General features: G+C 38.4%; 1 protein-coding gene across 3 annotated transcripts in view; it reads right to left on the bottom strand.

The window, feature by feature from the left end:
• The window catches only part of slc5a9 (solute carrier family 5 member 9), a 29,963-nt gene extending 6,754 nt beyond the window's left edge, over positions 1–23,209 (bottom strand). Inside the window, exons 1-12 of one of the 3 annotated variants that reach the window (XM_002931413.5) lie at positions 23,173–23,190; positions 16,876–16,991; positions 15,205–15,276; positions 9,482–9,586; positions 9,173–9,337; positions 8,311–8,416; positions 7,955–8,035; positions 7,190–7,395; positions 6,429–6,564; positions 4,511–4,618; positions 1,685–1,835; positions 748–916 (exon numbers count right to left, since the gene is read on the bottom strand). In XM_002931413.5, the coding sequence (XP_002931459.2) occupies positions 748–916; positions 1,685–1,835; positions 4,511–4,618; positions 6,429–6,564; positions 7,190–7,395; positions 7,955–8,035; positions 8,311–8,416; positions 9,173–9,337; positions 9,482–9,586; positions 15,205–15,276; positions 16,876–16,989 (1,413 nt within the window). In that variant the 5' untranslated portion in view covers positions 16,990–16,991; positions 23,173–23,190. Of the gene's footprint in view, positions 1–747; positions 917–1,684; positions 1,836–4,510; positions 4,619–6,428; positions 6,565–7,189; positions 7,396–7,954; positions 8,036–8,310; positions 8,417–9,172; positions 9,338–9,481; positions 9,587–15,204; positions 15,277–16,875; positions 16,992–23,172 lie in introns of all 3 variants that reach the window. The other 2 variants (XM_004914002.4, XM_012961605.3) reach the window with 2 other exon arrangements.
• Positions 23,210–23,493: the final 284 nt, after the last annotated feature.

Genomic DNA, 23,493 nt, shown 5'->3' with positions numbered 1-23,493 from the left:
GGTTTTTATGCAACCAAAACTTGCCCCAAGTCAGGAATTCAAAAATAACTACCTGGTTTGGGGGCACTGAGAGCAACATCCAAGGGGTTGGTGAGCAACGCATTGCCCCCAAGCCACTGGTTGGGGATCACTGCTTTAAACCCTAATCCTAACTTTCTTTCACTGAGTGACCAGAGTAACACATTATAAACACAGAAAGTAAATTCGAAATTTTCTTACAACGATTATCGTGACATTCTATAAATACAGCAATGATCAAGATTCATTTGAATTCATACCGTGCTGAGTTTATACAACTTTCAAAGCCAAAAAAAAATGAATTTTATTAAATGAGCCCCTATGTGTATGGAAGTGCTTTGGGTTATGATGAGTCCTTAACCAAATCCTGTATTTGGCACATCTCTGGAAGAAAAAAATACAGGTATAGGACCCATTATCAGAAACCTGTTATTCAGAAAGTTCCAAATTACTAGAAGGCCATCTCCCATAGACTCCATTTTAATTAATTTCCATTTTTAAAAATAATTTCCATTTTTTCTATAATAATAATAAAACAGTACCTTGTACTCCATCCTAACAGACAATTAATCCTTATTGGATGCAAAACAATCCTATTGGGTTTAATTAATCCAAATTATGGAAAACCCAGGTCCTGAGCATTCTGGATAATAGGTCCCATCCTTAAATTGAATGGAACAGAATTGAACAAAATATAAACTAAAACTACAACAATGCTAGTGAACTTACTGGCTCATTGACTCGCTTGATAAAAATAGCCAAAATAAAAATGGCAGTGATTGGTGGAGATAGATAACTGGTCACAGACTGCATGTAATCAAATAGAAGTCCACTGTTGGCTGCTTGAATGATGGGAATCCAAAGGATGCTTATAACTACAAGAATGAGAATAAAAACCCTGTGCAGAAAACAATGAATAGAAAATGAAAAGTCAGGCATGTCAAACAGCTAAGCCTTATATTAAAAGGCACCCCACTTTTTATACCAAAAAATGCCATGTGCCACATTAAAAATACAAAACCATTCTTCAATACAATCCCATGTTAATGGGATCAAAGAGGCCACTAGATTTTGTATGAATGCTACATAGATATATTTTGGCCATGATCACAAGATTAAACCACTATTTTCTATGGCTTCTCATATTTTGAAAACTGATGTAAAGTCTGTTTAGCGAATAATACAGCTGCAATGTGTCCCATAATTTTTTTAAATATTTTAACTATGTTACTGTGTGCAAGTTAACAAGGAATTAAAAAGCAGTCATTTACATTAAACAAATTGTAAAGTGGTAAAGCAGAGGTGACCCACTTTGGCCCTCCAAGCTAGATTCAAGACTTAAAAGCTCCCTAGACTTATTCTGTGTATGACATGATTTTAAAAGCATGTATGACTGTCTACATCAACAATTTTGGATGCAGCCTAGAACCAAAACTACTATAAGTGATGACAACCACTCTATTGATACTCAAATGAATGCCACCAATTTGTAAATGAAGTAATAAAGTCTAGGTTAAGTATCAGCATAGAAAACAGGTGTACAGTATTTCACATTTTACAGAGTGCAACAGCAAACAATACAGTCTGTACTATGGCTAATGTGTCCCTTTTACAAGATAATGTAGTGTATTGTACGCATTTGTTTTGTAATGTCAATATAAGCAACCTGCCAACAATCATGAGCTCCTGTTCCTTGGCATTCCGTCGTATACGTAACCATACATCAAGCGTGAAGATTGTGCTGGCACTATTAAATATAGATGTGAGAGAACTCATAAGAGCTGCCATAATTACAGCAATCATTAATCCTTTCAGACCTAGAAGAGAAAGAACCCTATTATGAACTTAATAATGTAAAACGGGGTTCAGAAATGAAGAGAAAAAAAATGCATCTATTATTAGCAAGTGCTTTTTGTGAGGTTTTGTTATTTGTGTTTTTTGTTGTTTAGTTGCCATAGCCCAGTATTACATAGTGTATGTCCGGTGTACATACTGTATATATACAGTGGCTTGCAAAAGTATTCGGCCCCCTTGAACTTTTCCACATTTTGTCACATTACAGCCACAAACATGAATCAATTTTATTGGAATTCCACGTGAAAGACCAATACAAAGTGGTGTACACGTGACAAGTGAAACAAAAATCATACATGATTCCAAACATTTTTTACAAATAAATAACTGCAAAGTGGGGTGTGCGTAATTATTCAACCCCCTTTGGTCTGAGTGCAGTCAGTTGCCCATAGACATTGCCTGATGAGTGCTAATGACTAAATAGAGTGCACCTGTGTGTAATCTAATGTCAGTACAAATACAGCTGCTCTGTGACGGCTTCAGAGGTTGTCTAAGAGAATATTGGGAGCAACAACACCATGAAGTCCAAAGAACACACCAGACAGGTCAGGGATAAAGTTATTGAGAAATTTAAAGCAGGCTTAGGCTACAAAAAGATTTCCAAAGCCTTGAACATCCCACGGAGCACTGTTCAAGCGATCATTCAGAAATGGAGGGAGTATGGCACAACTGTAAACCTACCAAGACAAGGCCATCCACCTAAACTCACAGGCCGAACAAGGAGAGCGCTGATCAGAAATGCAGCCAAGAGGCCCATGGTGACTCTGGACGAGCTGAAGAGATCTACAGCTCAGGTGGGGGAATCTGTCCATTGGACAACTATTAGTCGTGCACTGCACAAAGTTGGCCTTTATGGAAGAGTGGCAAGAAGAAAGCCATTGTTAACAGAAAACCATAAGAAATCCCGTTTGCAGTTTGCCACAAGCCATGTGGGGGACACAGCAAACATGTGGAAGAAGGTGCTCTGGTCAGATGAGACAAAAATTGAACTTTTTGGCCAAAATGCAAAACGCTATGTGTGGCGGAAAACTAACACTGCACATCACTCTGAACACACCATCCCCACTGTCACATATGGTGGTGGCAGCATCATGCTCTGGGGGTGCTTCTCTTCAGCAGGGACAGGGAAGCTAGTCAGAGTTGATGGGAAGATGGATGGAGCCAAATACAGGGCAATCTTGGAAGAAAACCTCTTGGAGTCTGCAAAAGACTTGAGACTGGGGCGGAGGTTCACCTTCCAGCAGGACAACGACCCTAAACATAAAGCCAGAGCAACAATGGAATGGTTTAAAACAAAACATATCCATGTGTTAGAATGGCCCAGTCACAGTCCAGATCTAAATCCAATGGAGAATCTGTGGCAAGATCTGAAAACTGCTGTTCACAAACGCTGTCCATCTAATCTGACTGAGCTGGAGCTGTTTTGCAAAGAAGAATGGGCAAGGATTTCAGTCTGTAGATGTGCAAAGCTGGTAGAGACATACCCTAAAAGACTGGCAGCTGTAATTGCAGTAAAAGGTGGTTCTACAAAGTATTGACTCAGGGGGCTGAATAATTACGCACACCCCACTTTGCAGTTATTTATTTGTATGTGACAAAATGTGGAAAAGTTCAAGGGGGCCGAATACTTTTGCAAGCCACTGTATGCTGATACTCCATAATGTGATAAAAAAATATCAAATATATAATTTGTCTTAAATAAAACTAGCTGATCATATAAAAATAAATTACACCTTCTGTACACAGCACATACTGGGGCATATTTATTAAGATCGAGTGCAGCTGCAGTTGTGCAACATTTGTGGATCAGCCCCAATCATTAAGGCCGCTCCTTGCACTTTTGGCACAGTTAGAATAGCACAGCAGTCAATTTTCAACTCCACTGGCACTGGAACAAATTGAAGACTCCAGAGCTGGAGGAGAGAAAAGACAGGGAGCCTGTGTCTACTCAGATGGCAAAATGACCATGATCACTCATGAAGGGGACCTAAATCCGGAATATTTATATATATATTATATATATATATATATATATATATATATATATATATAATATATATATATATATATATATATATATATATATAGAGCCAGTAAGCAGCACACCATTAGCAAAGTAAGATACCTGGGTGCCAGTGCATAATTGTAATTGGTATAACAATAGAGAGTGACGGCACACACAGGAATTTCCACACAAGGTCATCAAGTGAAAATAAAAGGAGATTTATTCAGTCCCTGGACTGACTAAATCTCCTTTTATTTTCACTTGATGACCTTGTGTGGAAATTCCTCTGTGTGCCGTCACTCTCTATTGTTATACCTATATATTATATATATATATATATATATATATATAAGAGTGCTTTCTGAGGCAGCTTTAAGGGGCAGCTGTTGATCCAAAAACCTAATATAATCAATATAGAACTGCTAAAAACATCTAATAACTTGGAAACTACTAAAAACAAAAAAATGTATATGAATTACAAAAAAGTGCTCTGAGGACCACTCTGAATAGTTCCTTTTTAAGCCTTTATATTTTTGGGATGACTGGTTTGTGAATTAAAATCTAAAAATATGATGATGTTTCATTAATGCAGTCTTACTCTGTTACTTTCTGTAACATAAACATGGATCTTACCAACAGGCAGGAGCGTGATTACCAACTTGGGATATGCAATATTGCTACAGCTCACTTCAACACCACAATACTTGAGACATTCAGCTGGATCAACACATCCCACTTCATCTGTAGATAAAAATTAATTGTTAGTCATTGGTTGTTAGTCTTTGTGTATTTAATTGTCCAATATTAAATAGTAAATCTAATGTATATAAGATGCTTCTAAAGAAGTGGTTTGTGCCACAAACTTAGCTAGAGTGACAATGAAATAACTGCCCTAACTCTATATTTTCCTAACTGGGTCTGCCACCTGTTAGGCTTTATCCTGTACCAACCTCCCTGCAAGGTGGGATTCAGGAAAAAGCACTGAGCACAAAGGACCTCTCTCTTTTATACAAAATCACACTGCCATCTACTGGGCATTTCTTCTTCCGCTTTCATCTACTGCTTCAAGCAAATTACTTTAACCTGGATAAGATTTTTCCTACATAGAATTTAGGACCACACAGGCATCCAAACTAAAGCAAAACTGTCTGTGCAGCTCAGGGTCCCTACATAAACAAACACAATGATTAGCTAAGTATTTGCTATAACATTAATACATGGATGATGTTGTAATTGAACTGGGGTGTCAGAGACCCACCAGGACTACAACTTTCAGGGCCCTCCTCCCAGCGTACTGCATACCTCCATTCCATTCTCCTTTACATTGCGACTGTGATCAGGGGAAAGGGAATGGTTCGAGCGGAGGAGCAGGCCTGGGTCGGCAGGGCCCACCAGGTTTTTTCCCGGTGTCCCGCTGGCCGAATTCAATACTGGTTGTATTACTGTAAAACTACCTATGTGAATACTCTAGACTTACAGTATTTGTTAAGGAATGCTGTGTTACATATAGTTACATAGTTACATTTGGTTGAAAAAAAAAGTCCATCAACTTCAACCCTTCCAAGTAAACCCAGCACACACAAACCTATACTGATCTATACACTCACATACATAAACTATATATATACCAACATCAGTACTAACTGTAGATATTAGTATCACAATAGCCTTGGATATTATGCTTGTTCAAGAACTCATCCAAGCGCCTCCTAAAGGCATTAACAGAATGTGTGACGTATCTATACATAAGACTGCCACATGGACTGCAACAACAGTTTAAAAATGGTACCACAACCAGGATTTTGTAAGCAAATGGCAACCTTTAGGTCATTAGCAAGGAAAATTCATAAAAATAAGTTTGTTAAGGACCTCTAAAAAGGGGTCCTAAAAATACAGGAGAGTTTTATATTCATAGTTATTTATATATGTATTCGTGGCTTTGATGAGTCTCCCAAAGTGTAGGGTCAGTAAGGCTCAACTTTGGCCTATTACAATGAACTCAAATACAGGAAAAGCGTTGGAAGGTTATTTAGTCTGCTTTGTTTTTATTTAACCTACAGGTTAACCAACAGGGATTGGTACTATTCCTTCTGTGATCCATCCAATACTACAAGTTGGAGAACTTAAAGGTAGAGACACTTAGCAGAATAACTATAGTTAGAGTATGTGAGTATAGGGCTAAATACATAAAAATTGCCTATGTTCCATTCATTCCTATGGGACTTTTAGAAATGTATTTATAAAATGACTTTCACCCATTGATAAATACTAGGGATGCGCCGAATCATAATAAATACGCCTCTAAAAATCCCATAGGTATGAATAGAACATGGGTGAGTTTTATGTATTAAGCTCTAAACTCACATTTTGATAAATCTGCCCCTTTGTGTTGCCTTCTACTGAGTCTAGAAGGAATAACAAATACTAGCCTACCAATTAAAAAGTAAATACATTAAAGAGTTTTGGTGGAAATTTTAAGAGACCTTAATGTTTTAAGTGACAAATGCAGCCATTAATTCAGTGAATTCATTTTGATACACAGGAGCCTTACCAGGAAATAAAGCCTTGCTGATCATCCCTGGCAGCACTACAAAAAACATGGGCAATATTTTCAAGTAACCCCCAAGTACTGAACCTCCTTTAGCATGGGACAGGTTCTTTGCTGCAAGGGATCTCTGGACTATAACCTGCAAAAGAGATTATGGAAAACTAAAATTAATTTTGAAGTGTATTTATATTTCAAATATTAACTGTGTCGGGTCTTTTGTACTTAATTCTTTACCGTCACATAAAGGCAAATCCAATAGAATTTTTTTTTTGTAAATTAATAGTATAGAAAAACATTTTATCGCAGGCTGTTGTGTTCTAATGTTGTTGTGTTAACGGCATCCATCTGCAAAACTAGAGTTCCCCACTGGTACATTTACCCCAAGGTCAGTCATATTGCAGTTTTACTATTGAAATGTGTCCCCACTGGCCATTTTCCTTCCCTGTTAACTTTAAATGTGTACCCTCTTATGCTTTCTTCTATAGGCACACAATTATATAGATCAAATTAGACCAATGGCAGGAGAAAGAACTCTGGATTGAATGTAAAAATGTGGTGTATATGGTGGGTGCAGATCCAAAACCACTTTTTTTTCTAAAAGCGTTCATGCTTACATACAGTTAAGCAAAAAAAGCTTCACATTACACACAATGTATTTTTTTCTTAATTATGGCTTATGCTCTAATACTGGTACAATTCTAACAGAATAGATATTTGGTGAATAGATATTTGGTGAATTTCCTTAGATAGTGGAACAACCTTACCTGATCAGTGCACCAGACCCATGTGGCCAGCACAGTCAAACCAAATATGAGGCCGGGCCAAGGGAGGTCTCCTGTGAGAGGATCTCGAAATATGTGAAAGGCATCTGCACGTGGTAGATGGCATGTTGTGTTTGCAACAGTGATCTTTGGTATTGCTTCCATGTACTTTTGTTCAAGTCCAGGGTACCAACCAATCTTCTCAAAAGCTGCAAACAGAAAAAAGGCAAAACCAAACAAAACGAGCACGTTCATAAACAATTGTTAAAGGAAGTTCTTTTTAGCTTTTGTGAAAATGTTCTAATGTATGATTGAAAGCAAAGTACTTGCTAAACAAACAGGAATCAATTAGGGTATTTCAAAAGTGGATATGCAAACAGTGGAAAGTGGATATGTGAATAGTGGAAAGTGGATATGGTATATCGGGTATCGACTTTATTTGACTTTGTCAAGCCAGGTAAAAAAAATCATTAGAGATTTGAATAGAGGGTGGACCTGTATTTACCTGTTGATGTTCTGTTCTAACAGCTACATTGTATTATGTACCTGTGCCACCATAAATAAGACATTTGACATCTCAAACAAGGGAAAGGATTTCTATCTTAGCAATACAATTATTACATTTTATTTTTTTAGATAGGGGACTGCACACAATATTAGCCTGTTTATTTAAGATAACAACAGAAATATTGGGTGAGCTGAAATTCTCACAAAAATATGTCTTTAGCTAAAAAGGCACACTGTTTTAGACAATACATACATACTTACATATGAACATGAGCACAAAGGCACCAGCCACCATGATGACAGTCTGTAAGGTGTCTGTATAAATCACTGCAGTCAGCCCACCTGGTGGAGAGCGGGGTCGTTTATAAATAAATTTTATGTATTTGTGTTTTGTATTTGTTTTATTTTCTTATTTTAAGCATTTATGCTGTTAAATTTAGTCTCTGTGCTCCAAAATGAAGTTATGTCAATAACCAGCACCAAGTGTTAATATTAGTATCAGTTCATTTAATTTTAAACTTGCCATTTGAAAATCCAAGGTGAAAAGTTGTGACTTATATTTTGAATGCTGTGTGGATTTCCCTGTTTTTCTAAAACAATTGTTTTTTAATAGTTACCAGCTATTGTGTAAATTGCTGTTACTGCCAGTAATATCACAGTGGATAAGTAAATGTTCCAACCCAAAGATACTTGAATGAAGAGAGCGCCAGAGTAAATATCTGTCTGAAAGAAATAAAAAGCACATATCAACACAAACACAAAGGGTGTATGAGTTAACAGTAACTTTCATACACTACACAACAAATTAGCTGCAAAATATGCAAACATTTAATGGTTCCAGTTAAATACAAAAAAAATCAGAAAATCAAACATACTATACCAAACGACTCATGAAGCAACCAGTGGTGCGTATCGCATATTGTTTTTTGTTTCGTGGTTTAACAGTAGCTTTTACTCTATGTTTGTTAGTGCTTTTAAAGTTGGATAGTGCACTGTTCAATTTAATACTGGGTAAAACATACAAATCATTTATTACAATATCTGTTCATGCGTCCATAATGTACTATTCTTACTGTCTCCCCTTGCCTTCCCAGAGATTAAGAACTGTATGCAAACCCTTTCTTCTCCTAATTGTTGTCTGGTTATTAGGTTTACATTTAAGGATAATTTCATTATATATGAAAGAAGGGTAACTAGATTAAATACCTTCTCCTTCTTCCACAATTGTTATGATCCAAGGAAGTGAGGTTAAGCACAAAATGAAATTAGTTTAAATGTAATTGTTCTACAGTGTTTAGTACAACAATACAAAAGAATACATTTTATCAATTGAAGAGATAGGCATAATGCATTTTCAAAACAGGCCTCTCTAAGTCACTCTTTTACCGCTTGCTTCAGTGTTTTCTTTTTAGCACAAGTGATCTTTGGCCATCTTAATGCAACATTAAGGTAATAAACAGTACCTCTGCTCACACATACCGATATCTTGGTGAATATATAGAGAATAAGGGAAAGCACAGATATGTAAATACGTATCCTTTTTCCTCCAAAACGTTTCTTCAGGTACTCTGGCATGGTAACCACTCCAGAAGCAATATAAACTGGTACAAAGATCCATCCAAGAGCAACCAGTACCCATGATGCCTTTTAAAATAAACCATGCAAGAAAGGAAAAGTAAGATTAAATCCTTCCTAAAAAAAATGCATGCCAGTAAAGCTAGAGCTGGTTTTGCGATATACATTTTAGAACTTAAACAAAATCTACAATTGATATATAGTCAATCTTACATTCCATTCAAAGCCTCCAACTGCCAGTCCTCCTGCTGCAGCAGAACCTGCCAACCCAATAAACAGCCCACTGCCGACATTACTAGACATCAGAGATGCTCCAATCTAGAACACAAGGTAGTAGAACTGTTAAGCCCTGTGGAATGGCTGGTAAAAGAGAAACATTGTGTAATGAAGAAAATAAAAAGTCATGATGGTAATTATGTGATATTAGAATATAAAGGCTTTATATAGGTTAAATAAGAGAGAGCACAAGATAATGAATATTAATCAGAAACTCTAAGGCTGGAGGCTGCATTGGCCCATTAGCATGCATGCAGGGGGATTCTGGTGTCAAAAATGCCAAGATTCCCTGGCCTGATGTCATGCTTATTGGTGTGCACACAAGAAGGGGAGGACAAGAGCAGATTGGCCTTTTGTTGAAAATCCTGTGTGTGTTTCTGGTCTAGCATATTTTGTGATAATCATAGCCAGATTTAGCTTTTCTTCACTATTCCTATGCAGTAAGAGTTGTAGTATTACAGTAGTCTGAGAACTTCAGAACAGTACAAGCAGTCATCTGTCGCTCATAATTTTTCCATATCAAAATAATATCAGGCCAACTCCATTGGCTGCTAAGCAATTTCACTTCCTGACTTGATGATAAGTTAACTAGAGGACTGTTGGAAGGGAAATAGAGAGTAATGGCCGGACAGCTGGAGAAAAAAAGTCATATGCAAAGCTGAAACTGCAAGATGGGTCACATGTGACATGTGACATGTGACATGTTAAAGGAACTGTTCAGTGTAAAAATAAAAATGGTTTCAATATAATTAGTTAGCCAAAAATGTAATCTACAGATGACTAACCCAATACCAGAACTCAGCTTTCCCTTTTACAGCTCTAACCCAGGGATCCTCAACCTTTTTTTACCCTGAGCCACTATCAAAAGAGTTAGGGAGTAGTGATGAGCGAATTTCTTTGCCAGGCATGGATTTGCAGCGAATTTCCACATTTCGCCATTGACAAATTGTTTCACGAAAGTTACATGAAAATTTGCACAGAAAAATTTGCCACGCGGAAAAAACATTTAGTTGTGCATCAAAATTGGTTGCCAAATAAGGGTTATAATTGGATATTTGGTAGCCTGCACCTGGTTTTTATGCCACCAAAACTTGCCTCCAAGCCAGGAATTCAAGAATAAGCACCTGCTTTGAGGCCACTGGGAGCAACATAGAAGGGGTTGGTGAGCAACATGTTGCTCATGAGCCACTGGTTGGGGATCATTGTTCGAACCTGATAAAAGTCAGTAACCAAGGAGTGATTTTATGGGGGCCATATGGGATTGAAAAGGAGGACGTAGTGTTCTGGACTTTTCCTTTAAAGAGGGTGTTAAGGATCTTCTTGAATAATTACAACATAGTAACTTCAATACTTGTTTTAGCTGTTTTAGGGTAAAACAATATTGCCAGCCCTTAGGGCCCTTTTCACATTATTATTCCTTTAACAAAGCATCTGCTGCAGATGAGTCAAGGCAGAAAGTAATATAATTTATTGCTTTATTTACTGAGCAAAGGACATGTCAGCCTCAGCAAAGGATCAAATAAATGTAAGACTGCATTATCTCAGAATTCTGCTGACCTTTCATTTGCTACTTTGCACTTTAAATATAATGAAAAGTCTAATACAGCGTAATTCTAGGCAATTTTCCAAAGTAAATTAATGAAAAAATGTCAATGGTTTTTAAGTTATTTATACATATAATTGTACAGCCAAGACTTAGTTTCCCAAAATGCTTTGCATGCTTTTACACAGGTCTGTTACTTAACTGGCTTTTGCTACATTGTTTCAATAGTCAGAAATATTAGTGCAGAAAGTAGCATGGAACGGACAGATACAGCTTTAATAATAATTATATTTTATAATAAATAGAAACTAGTGATGAGCCACTGGCGGACTCAAAAATTCACAGCGTGACAAAAAATCGATGTCTAAAATTTGTGAAACTATGAACAACATTGCACCAAAGCACAAAAAAATTTGCAAATTTTTCTGCTGTTTTGCAATTTTTTTCACAGATTAGCTCATCACTGAACATTTGTCATGAATGTATATTGAAAAGTTGAGTGGAATAACAAAATGTTATTTGTAGGTTTATATTCCTTTTCACAAACCATCAACCAAATATACTGTATGCTTTTCTTGTGCCAGAAAACAACCCATAAAATGTGATTTGTGAAAACATTCTAGCCACTATTGTGCTTATCTTGGAGAGAGTATTTTCTTGTTCATGTCTCACAAAACAGTATCTCATGTCATGTTTGATGAGATTCTACCTATCTTTATAACAAAGCAGACTGTCAGAGTGGACCAATATCCAATGCAGCCTTTGGAGCCCATAGATCCAGAGAATGCTAAGAATTTTACTAGAGACTCTGGCACTATAATTGTATAATGTACTATCTCTGCTGGAGAAGTGTTGCATTCAAGAAACCAGCTCCAGTATAATAATGTGCCATCAGTATCCTTATCCAGAATAGACACAGCTGTTACAGCACTCCCATGAGGTTGAATGTGTTTCAAGCTTTGTAGCCTATTTCATTTACTTTAATGTAAAGTATTCAAAATAATTTGCTACTGAGGCATAGCAGCATATTCATTCAAGTATGTGCATTTGTCACCCAAAATGTAGGCTTCCTAGAAGATGGGAAATCTAGGTGCAAAGTGCATAATAATGCACCTATGCACCTCCCCCTGCCCATCCCTTATGAATATAGTATTGCTTAATGGAAACAGTGCTTTATTCATTGTGGGGGAGACAGGAAATTCACAGAAAGCAGGACATGGTACAAAGTATAGAAAACATGGCAGATTGTGCCTGTTTTTTGCACTTTGCGCCCAGTCCTGCACTTAATACATAACTTTTTCTGAGTTGGGGGGCAATGCAGTACTTTTATAGACAACACTTTCATGCAGCTTGCATTATCTTTTTATTGTTTTAAATCTCAAACACTATTTATAATATTGTAACTCAGTTGCTTAATGGTTTTATTTTGCACTATTTAAAAATCGGGGGTTGCCAGGCTCTTTTAGAAGAATCTGATGGTAGCTTTAAATATAGGCACATATAATCTTACTCAGGACTGTCCAACTGGAGACCCATGGGCCGTATATGGTCCTCCAGTGTATTTTTGTGGCCTCAAATCTTCTTAAAGGCTCCATAGACTTTAAAATGTACAACATCATTTTATCTAGTCCTCAAACATGTTAGATAAGAAATAATCAGCCCACTACATGTAGTAAGTTGGACAGCACTGATCTAACTAAAGCATTGGCATGCTGAGGATAATGGCTAAAATACAGCAGATGTTTTTGCCATGGAATCACCACAAACAGTGTAACCTATCAGATAATCTACTACTTCTGGTGCTACATTTTACATTTGCTTCATAAAAAATGACTGTATGTTTGGAGGAGCTAGCATTAGCTAAGGCCAGCTACTATATTACATGATGGACATCCACAGTAAGGGTCACCCTTAATGGAATTGAACACGATTATGAAACTGCTTAATCATGAAATGTTTATGTTCCCTCGCCTAATCATTATTAACTTGCCCTTGTCAAAACTGATGACTAAACAAATCCAAAACATAGGAAAGATTAACTTCCTCCTGTAACTTTTATCACCTCCAGGCTTTTCTATTAACAAACCCATTAAGCACCTGTTAGTGATGAAGGTGAACTTTTAGGGCAATGAAACAGAGGGAGATTTGTAGCCAGCATTAAAAAATCATTACTACTGGTAACAGATCTTCCTGAAAATGCCTTGTCATAGACTAACATTGGGAACGCTGCAAGTAAAACATATTACTCACAGCGATCTTGGCAAGTTTTAGCTGGCAAATTGTCCAATTAGGATCTTAAGTCATTTGGACGCATAGTAAATCTTGAAAACTTTTTTTCTACGACTTTTAGCGCTAAAAATTCAAATCAGGAAAAAAAAAAATCAGATGGTTAGTAAATGACCCCTTAAATAGCGGAGATATACAGGACCTCTAGCTCTTTGTGCTTCTCTGGTTTACCTAGTAGAACAGAATATACAATGCTCGGGGTGCAGTGCACATTGTGGTTAAATCTCCACAGATTTAGGCTGTGTTTTGGCTGCTGCAAATATGATACATAATATAGCTACTTTCATTTACTGATTTGTCTTTATCACCATCTCTTATGTTTATTAATGTTTCTTTACAATGCCAGTGGTTCCCAAACTGTGGTCACAGATGCCAAAAATAGTGAATTCATGTCCCAGCCTAACTCCCAGTTGGGTTGAGACTTAGTGGTTAATGCTGCTGTGGTATCCTAGATATGCGAGAAAATACTGGAGGTTGAATGTTCATATATCTTGCTTGGTTTTAGAGCAGTGGGATATGACCTAATGTTAAATCACAAATCAGGAACAAAATTCCAAAGGGTTTAAAAACCCTGGTAAACTGTAACAGAATCAATTCTGACTACTGCTGGGGTACCAGTGATAGTATAAAGACTGGCAGGATTTGCTAAAGCACTGCCTTAGAAAGTCATCCAGGTATGTGTGAGGTAGATACCCCGAAAGAATGAATTACTTAACACACTCATCACATTCTGCGGCTGTGAATTTGCTGCTAGTCAGAGTGGAAAGTACTTGCAATAATCTCTGAAAAACAAATGAAAAAGCCTATGATGGCAGGCTGTCCTGGGAAATAGCACCTCTCACTATTACTAAAGGGCCTATGGTAATTTTTAGCTCACATATATGTAAAACTTGTTTGGCGAGGAATTGGTTAAACCAGGCTTGGATGATGTAGAGCATGTGTTACATGCGACCCTTTTTCTTAGGAAGGGCCTTCGCTTAGATGGAAGAAACCTAGACAGGAGCTGAGGATGTAGTTGAACTACAACTCACTATAGCTATGTAGTGCAGATGTAGTAGATATGGACACCAGAGAGGTTCTTGCTGGTTAACTATGATACAAGTTTATTGTCCAAGACAAGATGGTAAACAGGGTAATCATATACTCACACGCAGCAGTGGTAGATGTAAATGCACAGTACACTCTGAGGAAGAAGAGAGGGTGTACACCGTTTTATCCCACTTCTTGGTAGAGTCTGGGCAAGGTAAATACACCTTTCAGTCAATACCCCTGTGTAAGTAGTCTGGGTATCACCTCCGGGTGATTAGGGATCAGGGTTTATTGTGGCCTGTCACTATCTCTACTCCGTGGCCCTACACGCAACATTGCCGGATAGGAGAAATACTCCCAGATCTAAACTCTCCTTTGTTGGGGCCATTAACCTGCCCTTGCTTACTAGGTGCTGACTACTTCACTTTCCTAGAAAGTGCTATAACAGACCTGCTGTGCTTGCTAAAACCTCATTCACGGGGCCCTGTCCCCAACTTTCCCCAGAGGGATGATATCCTCTGGGGTAAAATTGTTTCTGGGGCCTATGCTCTGCTCCCAGGCTCAATGGAGCTTTGCACTGGTAGACAGACTGCATGAGGAAGTCACACCCTCCTGCTAGACACTATATCAGTCTGCAGGGGGCGTGGACAACCTTATTAACCAATAAGGTATAAGGCATAGGGCAAACTAGATACATGGGACTCTGCCCAGTAACAGTAATATGAAAAAGTTGTAGGGAATTAAAGCCATAGGAGTGCTTAATCCTATGGGTCCCTACATATATTATTAGCATCTTACTCACAGGCCACCAAGTCATGCTTCTTCCGGCAAGAAAATATCCACCCACTGTGCCACGACTTGCACGGATTGAAGACTGGAATAGATAAATGTAAAGTACATAAAGTATATACAGTACATGTGTGCACGCATAGGATCAGTTGTTTTTTCTGTGTACTAATAAGGCAGAAGCTCATTCTTATTGTTTTGTTTTTTAAAATCGTTAGTAACATATAATGTGTGTTTCTGTTGTTCTGATTGCCAGAAGGATTGAAACAGCAGGAAGTGAAGAGGAGCTGCAGATTTACTTTACTTCCTCATCTGCCGACACACCATATACTAGCAGATATGGTTAAGATTTTCAAACAGGCCCCATCCCCTAACCAACTATTATCCATTGTATATGGATATTGATTGGGATTGCTGTAATATACAAAATCATAATTAATGTTATTAGACTGTACATAGCCAACTTTAGGCTTGGTGTTCCCCATAAAAAAGATAATGAAAGACCCTTTATCTGTCATCTCATGACATCACCATTTCAGATAAACCTTTTAAAACCAAGTATGGATAAAATGCCGTATTTTATATATGGAACTCTCTCAGCCTAAAGTTTAAGAATCTCTGAAACAGTATTATTTCAGGCACTCCGTGTTGTGCACAGGGGGTCACCATCTTGGATTCTGTTAGAAGTGTCAGTGACACTGCACATGCTCAGTGCGTCTGGGCAGCTGTCGAAGAGCTAAGCTGAAGAATCATCGCAAATCATCTAGTTAAATTTGCCTATCATAGAAACTGATGCTACATGGGTGATTATTAAATTCTAAAGCAAATTGCACTGCTTTCTGAGCTGCCATGTAATGATTGTTTCAATTAATTACAAATCAGCCTTATATTGTGATATTTATATTCTATATATACAGTATATTGTGAGTGGGTCCCTAAGTTCAGTAACTGACAGCAGCACAGAGCATGTGCAGAGAATCAGCAGATAAGAAGATGGGGAGCATCTTTGGAGGCACAGATCTTCCCTGCTAAAGGGCTGTGACTGCCTTGGGCTGGTACAGAACCAAAAAAGTAATGTACAACATCACTTGATCGCGTGTCCCAGAATGAAGCTAAAAAAGCTAATATAGATATAGGTTTTTGTGTGTGTTAGTTTTTATATACATACATTATAGACAAACTCCTAGCCTATTTTGTGTGGTTTTTCTAAGATTGATACTAAAATATATTACACTTTCTATTGCTCTACTTAAAAAAGGCTTGTGGAGTAGAATCCTTTCTTAATCAAGGCTGCAGTCCAGAACCCAAGTATGGATGCTAATAATAATACATTAACATATTTCACATTTCTGTACAGTAGTAGGGTATATAGATCAAACATACAGATTATAGACTAATACAAGAGGTAAAAAGGGCCATTTTGTTGCATAGTAAATCTAGGAAAAGTCCAAATCGGAACAAAAAAAAGTCTGACCATTAGTAAATGGCCCCCTTAGTGTACCTGTATAGGTATGAGGTATATACCACCCCAATAACCCATATATAAAATTCAGGTAGAGAGAACATTCACTAAACTTGTTTGAGTTATGAATTGTAGTACGTGTTTTTCAAATGCCGGGAATTCACTGACAGTCTGTACTGATAACATTTGTTTACAAGAACATCAGAAAAAAATGAGCTGACTCACCCATATTCCAACTCCAAGAACAAAGACAAAGTACACAACAACCACAATGATATCTGGCACACCAAATTTTTCAGGTTGGTTATCATCTGAAGGGGCTTCTGTGGTATTCTCCATGGCTGGCAACCAAATGAGAACTGCCTCTGTTAGACCGTATAATACTTTGTTAAGGTATTAACAGTGAGTTACTAAGTAACAGCCTTTATCTGTGTTAATCCAAGTATCTAACAATTATTGATAATGTCTCAGAGGAATCAGCCAATTGTAGAATTCCGCAAGAATTACTGGTTTTCACTGTTTTAATCCTTTAAGTATAAGAACAAATAGGGAAGAAGTGAAAGAGCACTAATCCGTTTTGTATATAAAAACAGTTCAAATATGTGCCCCTTAAAGCACATAAAGAGAGCATTTCTTCCTGGGGTCTGGCAGCAAATAGTATTTGCTGGTGCTGAAGGCACAGAGGGCAGTGTTGGCAGACATAGGCATCCCTAACATGTGCATCTGAATGATATGCAAGCTACATGATGGGTAGGGGTGGTAGGAGGAAAAATGGTACATGCCGCCCCGTGCCTACCCCTCATGAATACAACACTGTCTGCATATGGGCCTTTTTGCTCATTTATGACCCCTTATGTATATGAATTACTGAATATACTGTAAAGTTAATTGACAATGAATATGTGGATAGATAGATTTAGAAATCCCTTCCTGCCAGCTGCTCTCCTAACTGAGAGCATTTGGGGAGTTGGGAAAGAGGGGGCTGGAGGGCAGGTTAGTGGGTCCAGTTAGGGTTGGCTTTGCATGCTGTTGCACAAAATAGTGCATTCTGTATATAAATGCCAATATTATTACACTGGCTTGTTGCTGTCCTGAATGTTTCTCACACTGTGCAAAAACATTTATTTTAAAATTTATCACCGACTATCTGTCAATATTGTAAAGGGATTTGCTAAATGTCATGTTCAGAAAACCTGGCAAATAAGAGCAGGGTGCATATCATCCTGTGAATGCAGTGCTTCAGACATGTGAAGCTAGCAAACTTTGATCTTTGTCACCAAGCACTACATTATGCCTCATTATATCTTGCATAAACAAGGCTTACACTTTCTCCCTTCTCTAACTGCTGCAACTTTCACTTTCTGATACAGATACACAAAGGGCCCAAAAAGGTGTCCATGGCTCACAATCTCCACTAATGACTATACAGAAATTATGATTACCTCAGTTAGTTTTAAGGGAGAGATGCAATAAGTAAGAACAATGTTTAGGGTATTTTCAACCAGTGTTAAAGGTGGTATACAAGTAGCACCAGGGAAAATGCCTTGTTTTGCAGCAGGAAGTGCTGTGTTCTTGTTAGGAAAAGCCAGATAAATGAGTCCCTGGAATAAATGGAGGGTGAGTAGGGAGCCCATTTAGTGTTTTCAGTTGTCTGGCTGATTAGGTTGCAGGTAACCAGCAAATAAAAGAGTTGAGGGATTACACAGCAGGGGTCACTCAGAGGTGTGGTCACTCTCAGAGTAGGGCACAGGGCAGGAAAGCCGGCTGACTCCCAGAGGGGCTGGGGGTGCTGCCTGCCACTGCAAGGAGCAGAGGGAGCCGTGACCACATGTTTGAGTGCTGGAACAACAAGGCTTAGTGAGAAGCCAAAGTGTGCCAGAGGCTGGTGAGCTGGTATCCCAGGAGGGGAGAGACAGCAGGGCTGAGTGAGTAGCCTGAGTGTTCCCGTGTATGAGAGTCACCGTGGATGTGTGAAGGTCATTGGGGTTGGTGAGAAAGGTTCCAGAGTGTGAGAGTAAAGGCGGCCATACACGTTAAGATCTGCTCGCTTGGCGAGGTCGCCAAGCAAGCGGATCTTCTCTCGATATCCCCACCAGCGGGTGGGCGATATCGGCAAATGTAGGCCTGGGGCCAAACGGTTGAATTATAATGGCAGCAATGGGCGCAGTCGTTTCGGGGACCGCTTCAACGAGCCGATGCGGTCCCCGATTCGACTAAATCTTTTAGCCTGCCCACCGTTCCTGCCCCTACACGGACCGATAAGCTGCTGAATCGGTCTAAGGGACCAATATCAGCAGCTACAATCGGCCCGTGTATGGCCACCTTTACCCTGGAAGGTGAGAGTCTCAGAGAGGGGACAAATCATGAATAAGTTTGATGAATTGTTTGCTGATGAATTGTTTGCTGTTGAATTGTTTGCTGTTGAATTGTTTGCTGTTGAATTGTTTGCTGTTGAATTGTTTGCTGATGAATTGTTTGCTGATGAACTGTGATGTTTATGTTGGATAGAGTTTGTCCCAAATAAACCTGTGAGTTTTGCCTGAAGAAGTTGTGTCCCTGTCTCTACGATCCAGATCCTATGCCTACCTGCCTACCATAGCTAATTTCCCCCCAAAATTAAGTGTACAGGAAAATGGCATGTCATAATACAGAAAGGTAAACTGGCTGCACTGGGGAGCTGTAAATAATGCATAGTCTCTGTATTTAACAGTGTCATTGTTATTTGTGCCAGTGTCAGCCTTGCTGCACCTTGAGCAGGCTTAATGGTTGGCAAGGAAGAGAACAACCATGGTAGACACATGCCCCTTTATCATCATAAAACCGCCACACAACAAATTTGTTCTTCTGACCATTTTTGCAGTTTACATTAGTTATTTTTTTCTGTTGGCATTTATAACATTAATGTAACACTGCTAATCTCAAGAATTGTTATCAGGATCATTCCTTATTCCAGGGGTCGGGAAACCTTTTTGGCTGAGAGAGCCATAAACACCACATATTTTAAAATGTAATTCCGTGAGAGCCATACAATATGTTTGGCTGCAGATGCTGCGGGGCAAGGTAGGGTGGATGCCGGATGCGATGCAGAGGAGGACATGGCCTGCGCTCGGCAGATAGAAGAATTGTTCTAAGGCTTAGAACACGTGTTCTATCTGCCGAGTGCAGGGGCAAGGTAGGGTGGGTGCCAAGGATGCCGGATGCGATGTGGAGGAGGGTGTGGCCTGCGTTCAATGGATAGGGTGGGTGCCAAGGATGCCGGATGTGTGGCTTAGAGCCTGTCTTCTATCCGCCAAGCGCAAGCCATGTACCCCGTTAATTTTTTTATTAAAGATTTGGCAGAGAGCCAGATGCAGCCATCAAAAGAGCCACATCTGGCTCCCGAGCCATAGGTTCCCTACCCCTGCCTTATTCTGTCTGGACAGGGACTGGACGCAACTCTAAAAGCAGCAAGTGTCTCCAGATGCTTCTCTGCTCAGTTCTATCACTCAGGACTTTTCCTTCAGAATTCTTGAAAAATAATAATTTGGTTGCTAGGGTCTTATATACCCTAGCAACTAGGCAGTGGTTTAAAAGAGATGGGAATACGAATAGCAGAGGGGTTGAAGAAAATGTTAAGTAACAAAAAGTAACAATAGAAATAATATTTAAGCCTCACAGAGCAATATTTTTGGCTGACCTCCATTTAAAAACTGGAAAATATCAGGAAGAGGAAGGCAAATAATTGAAAAACTATAAAAAATAAATAATGAAGACCGAATGCAAAAGTTGCAAATGCCTTTCTACAACACACTAGGGGGCACATTTACTAATCCACGAATGTCCGAAAAGTGTCCGAATGCGTTTTTTTCGTAATGATCTGTATTTTGCGATTTTTTCGTAAATTGTTGCGACTTTTTCGTAGCCATTACGATTATTTCGTAAATTGTCGCGACTTTTTCGTAGCGTTATGACTTGAGCAAATTGTCACAACTTTTTCGTAGCAGTCGCGCAGAGTACGAAAGTTTCGAATTAATTCAAGCTTCAGTATCGTGACTTTCCTTGGGCCAGGTTGGAGCTGCAGATTGCCTTTGAGTCCTATGGGAGGCTTCCAAAATCATGCAAAGTCTGAAAGTTTTGCCCGCCGTTTACGAGCGCTCAATATGAAAAAGTCGCGACAATATACGAGCAAATTGTAACGGCTACGAAAAAGTCGCGACAATTTACGAAAAAGTCGTAACGGCGACGAAAAAAATTGCAAATAATACGAAAAAGTCACAAAATGTTCATTTTCAATCCGAATTTTTCCCATTCAGATTCAGATTCGTGGATTAGTAAATGTGCCCCTAAGGATCAGAAGGTTTCGTACTGTGCAAATTTTTTGTGACTTTTTCGTTAATTGGCACAACTTTTTCTTACTTTGCGACAATTTGTGCAACAATTAGTGCAACAAAATCGCATTTGTCGTGCAGAGTACGAAAGTTTTGGATTCATTCAAGTTTCGGGATCGTGATTTTCCTTGGCCCAGGTTGGAGCTGCAGAGTGCCATTGAGTCCTATGGGAGGCTTCAAAAAACATACACAGAAGGATCAAAGTCAGAAAGGTTTTCCCACCGTTTACGATCATTCGGATACGAAAATTTAGTGACTTTCGGATCGCCAGTACGATATTATCGTGACTATTATGATTTTTTTCATAAGAATTCGTGACATTTCCAATCATCAGAAATTATCGTATCTACAGTAATCCCAATTTTACCCATTTCAGTATAATAACTCGTACTTTGATGAATCTGCCCCTTTAGGTTAACTTAAAGGTGAACCATTTTTATAAAAGGTTAGGAAATGTTTCAGATAAAAGGTTATTTTTCCATCCTGAACTACTGTGTAACTTCTATGCATCTATTCTGTAACTGTATAACTATCTACAACCTCTTGCTTTTGTGCATTGCATTCATGCATATGTGATGGGCAGCATGTCATTCCCCATTACACTTAATCTGTAAACATTCTATTCTAGTATTTGCTGCTGTTCTGCAGAAATAAATGTTGATTTGGTGCAAGAAGTCAAATGTAGTAACCTGATCTACAACCCTAATTGTGAAAAGTTAAGTGCTAACAGGCATTAATATGGTGTCAGGTTTGTGGAAGTTCTGAAATGGTGCTCTCATTATGCTTTGGCATCTGGCTACTGACATGTGACATGAATACCAGGAAATGAATACCAGGAAATGAATACCAGGAAATATACAAACAAAATACATGGAGCTCATTTACTAGCACTGAGCAAATTTGTCCCAGAGCAGTTACCCATAAAAACCAATCATTAGTCAGCTCTGATCTGCCTGCTGCAGGTAGAATGCTGAAACCCAATCTCTGACTGGTTGCTGTGGTGGCTGCAATGAGACAAATGTGACTATACTTTTTCCAGCAGTGGAGTAAATTTCTTTAAAAAAAACACTTTAAATGTAACTTTGTCTCAGATCTAGTAAGCCATATAATCCAATCAGCACTGGTTACCTGTTGGTAAGCAAACATGATTGGTTGCTATGGGTTACTAGACCTGAGGCAAATTTTGAGATTTTTATTGCATTACCTTTTACACCCAGGTTGAGAGCAGGAAAGCTGCAGGTTGGATGTTCACAATGTATATAATGCAAACCTCTAAAGGCTGTTAGAAAATAAATGTCTTTTACAACATGTCTTATACAACATGTCTTATTCTCATGGAGGCTCTTATGGTTTTTCAGGCTGATACTCCAGTGACCCAGTGCTCTTTCTGTTCAAATGAATGGAAGAAACCCACAGCAGGTAGTGAGATTCAGATGTTATATTTGCCGTAGCTGTAACCTGCACAAACATCTCAATCTCAGGAGAGATGAGTTCAGACTGCGGTTTGGGAAGCCATTTGTTTTGCCTTTTCCATTTGAATGTAAATATTGTAAATGTTATACAGAAAGTTGTGTATTATACTATTTTACCAGCAGATGGCAGGCAAACTAAGAACTGTGAATCAGGAGTATTCAGGCTAAGTTTTATTTGCCTGTGTCCAAGAAACTAGAAAAACGCACATAGAGGTCCAAATCATTTAGCTTTTAAAAGAGGTGCCTACTTTGGGTATTTCTTCTTCTCTACTAAATATTATATCATTGTAAACTCATTTTCATTTAAGGCATTACAAAGCCAAGATAGATACCAATACACAATATATACTTAATCATTATTAGTATGAAGATATATAAAATTTCAATTTGTGGGGGCCTGATTTCCTGAATCCTTTGTACACGTAAAATATATTTATATATATATATACTATACACATTACCCCAGCACTCCATTATATAGTTTTAAGAGAAAATTAAAAACCAATTTTGCACACACTGAAGGAAAAATGTCTGCATTTTAGTGAAAAGAAACACGTTTAGTTACACGGTTTGTACAAAGCATGCATAAGCTGACGCGCCCCGTCAAGACAGTGTCCTTGCGTCAGTCCTAACCTAGCAAAAAAAGAGAGAATATATTTTCTTTGGGGGGAGAAAGACCATACCTGCTTTTCTCTTTATACGGCATGACCTATTCCAAAGAAACCATTCAGTGATTAAGCGAATAAATACCTTCTTAACTGCAAGGCTATCCTTAAAGGGGCGGGGTTGGGAGAGCAAGTATTCAATTAGGGAATAGCCACTTCCCCTTACCATACAAATATATCCAAAAAATACAGCTCATCCCATGAATCAATCAAAACTAATTGGGTGCACGTAGGTGAGTGGCTTGTATTATATACTATACACATTACCCCAGCACTTCATTATATAGCTTTAAGAGAAAATTAAAAACCAATTTTGCACACACTGAAGGAAAAATGTCT

Source organism: Xenopus tropicalis, chromosome 4 (assembly GCF_000004195.4).
Source record: "Xenopus tropicalis strain Nigerian chromosome 4, UCB_Xtro_10.0, whole genome shotgun sequence".
In the NCBI taxonomy this organism is placed as follows: domain Eukaryota; kingdom Metazoa; phylum Chordata; class Amphibia; order Anura; family Pipidae; genus Xenopus; species Xenopus tropicalis.
Note: the sequence above shows the minus strand (reverse complement) of the source record. Positions and strands in the feature narration are given on the sequence as shown.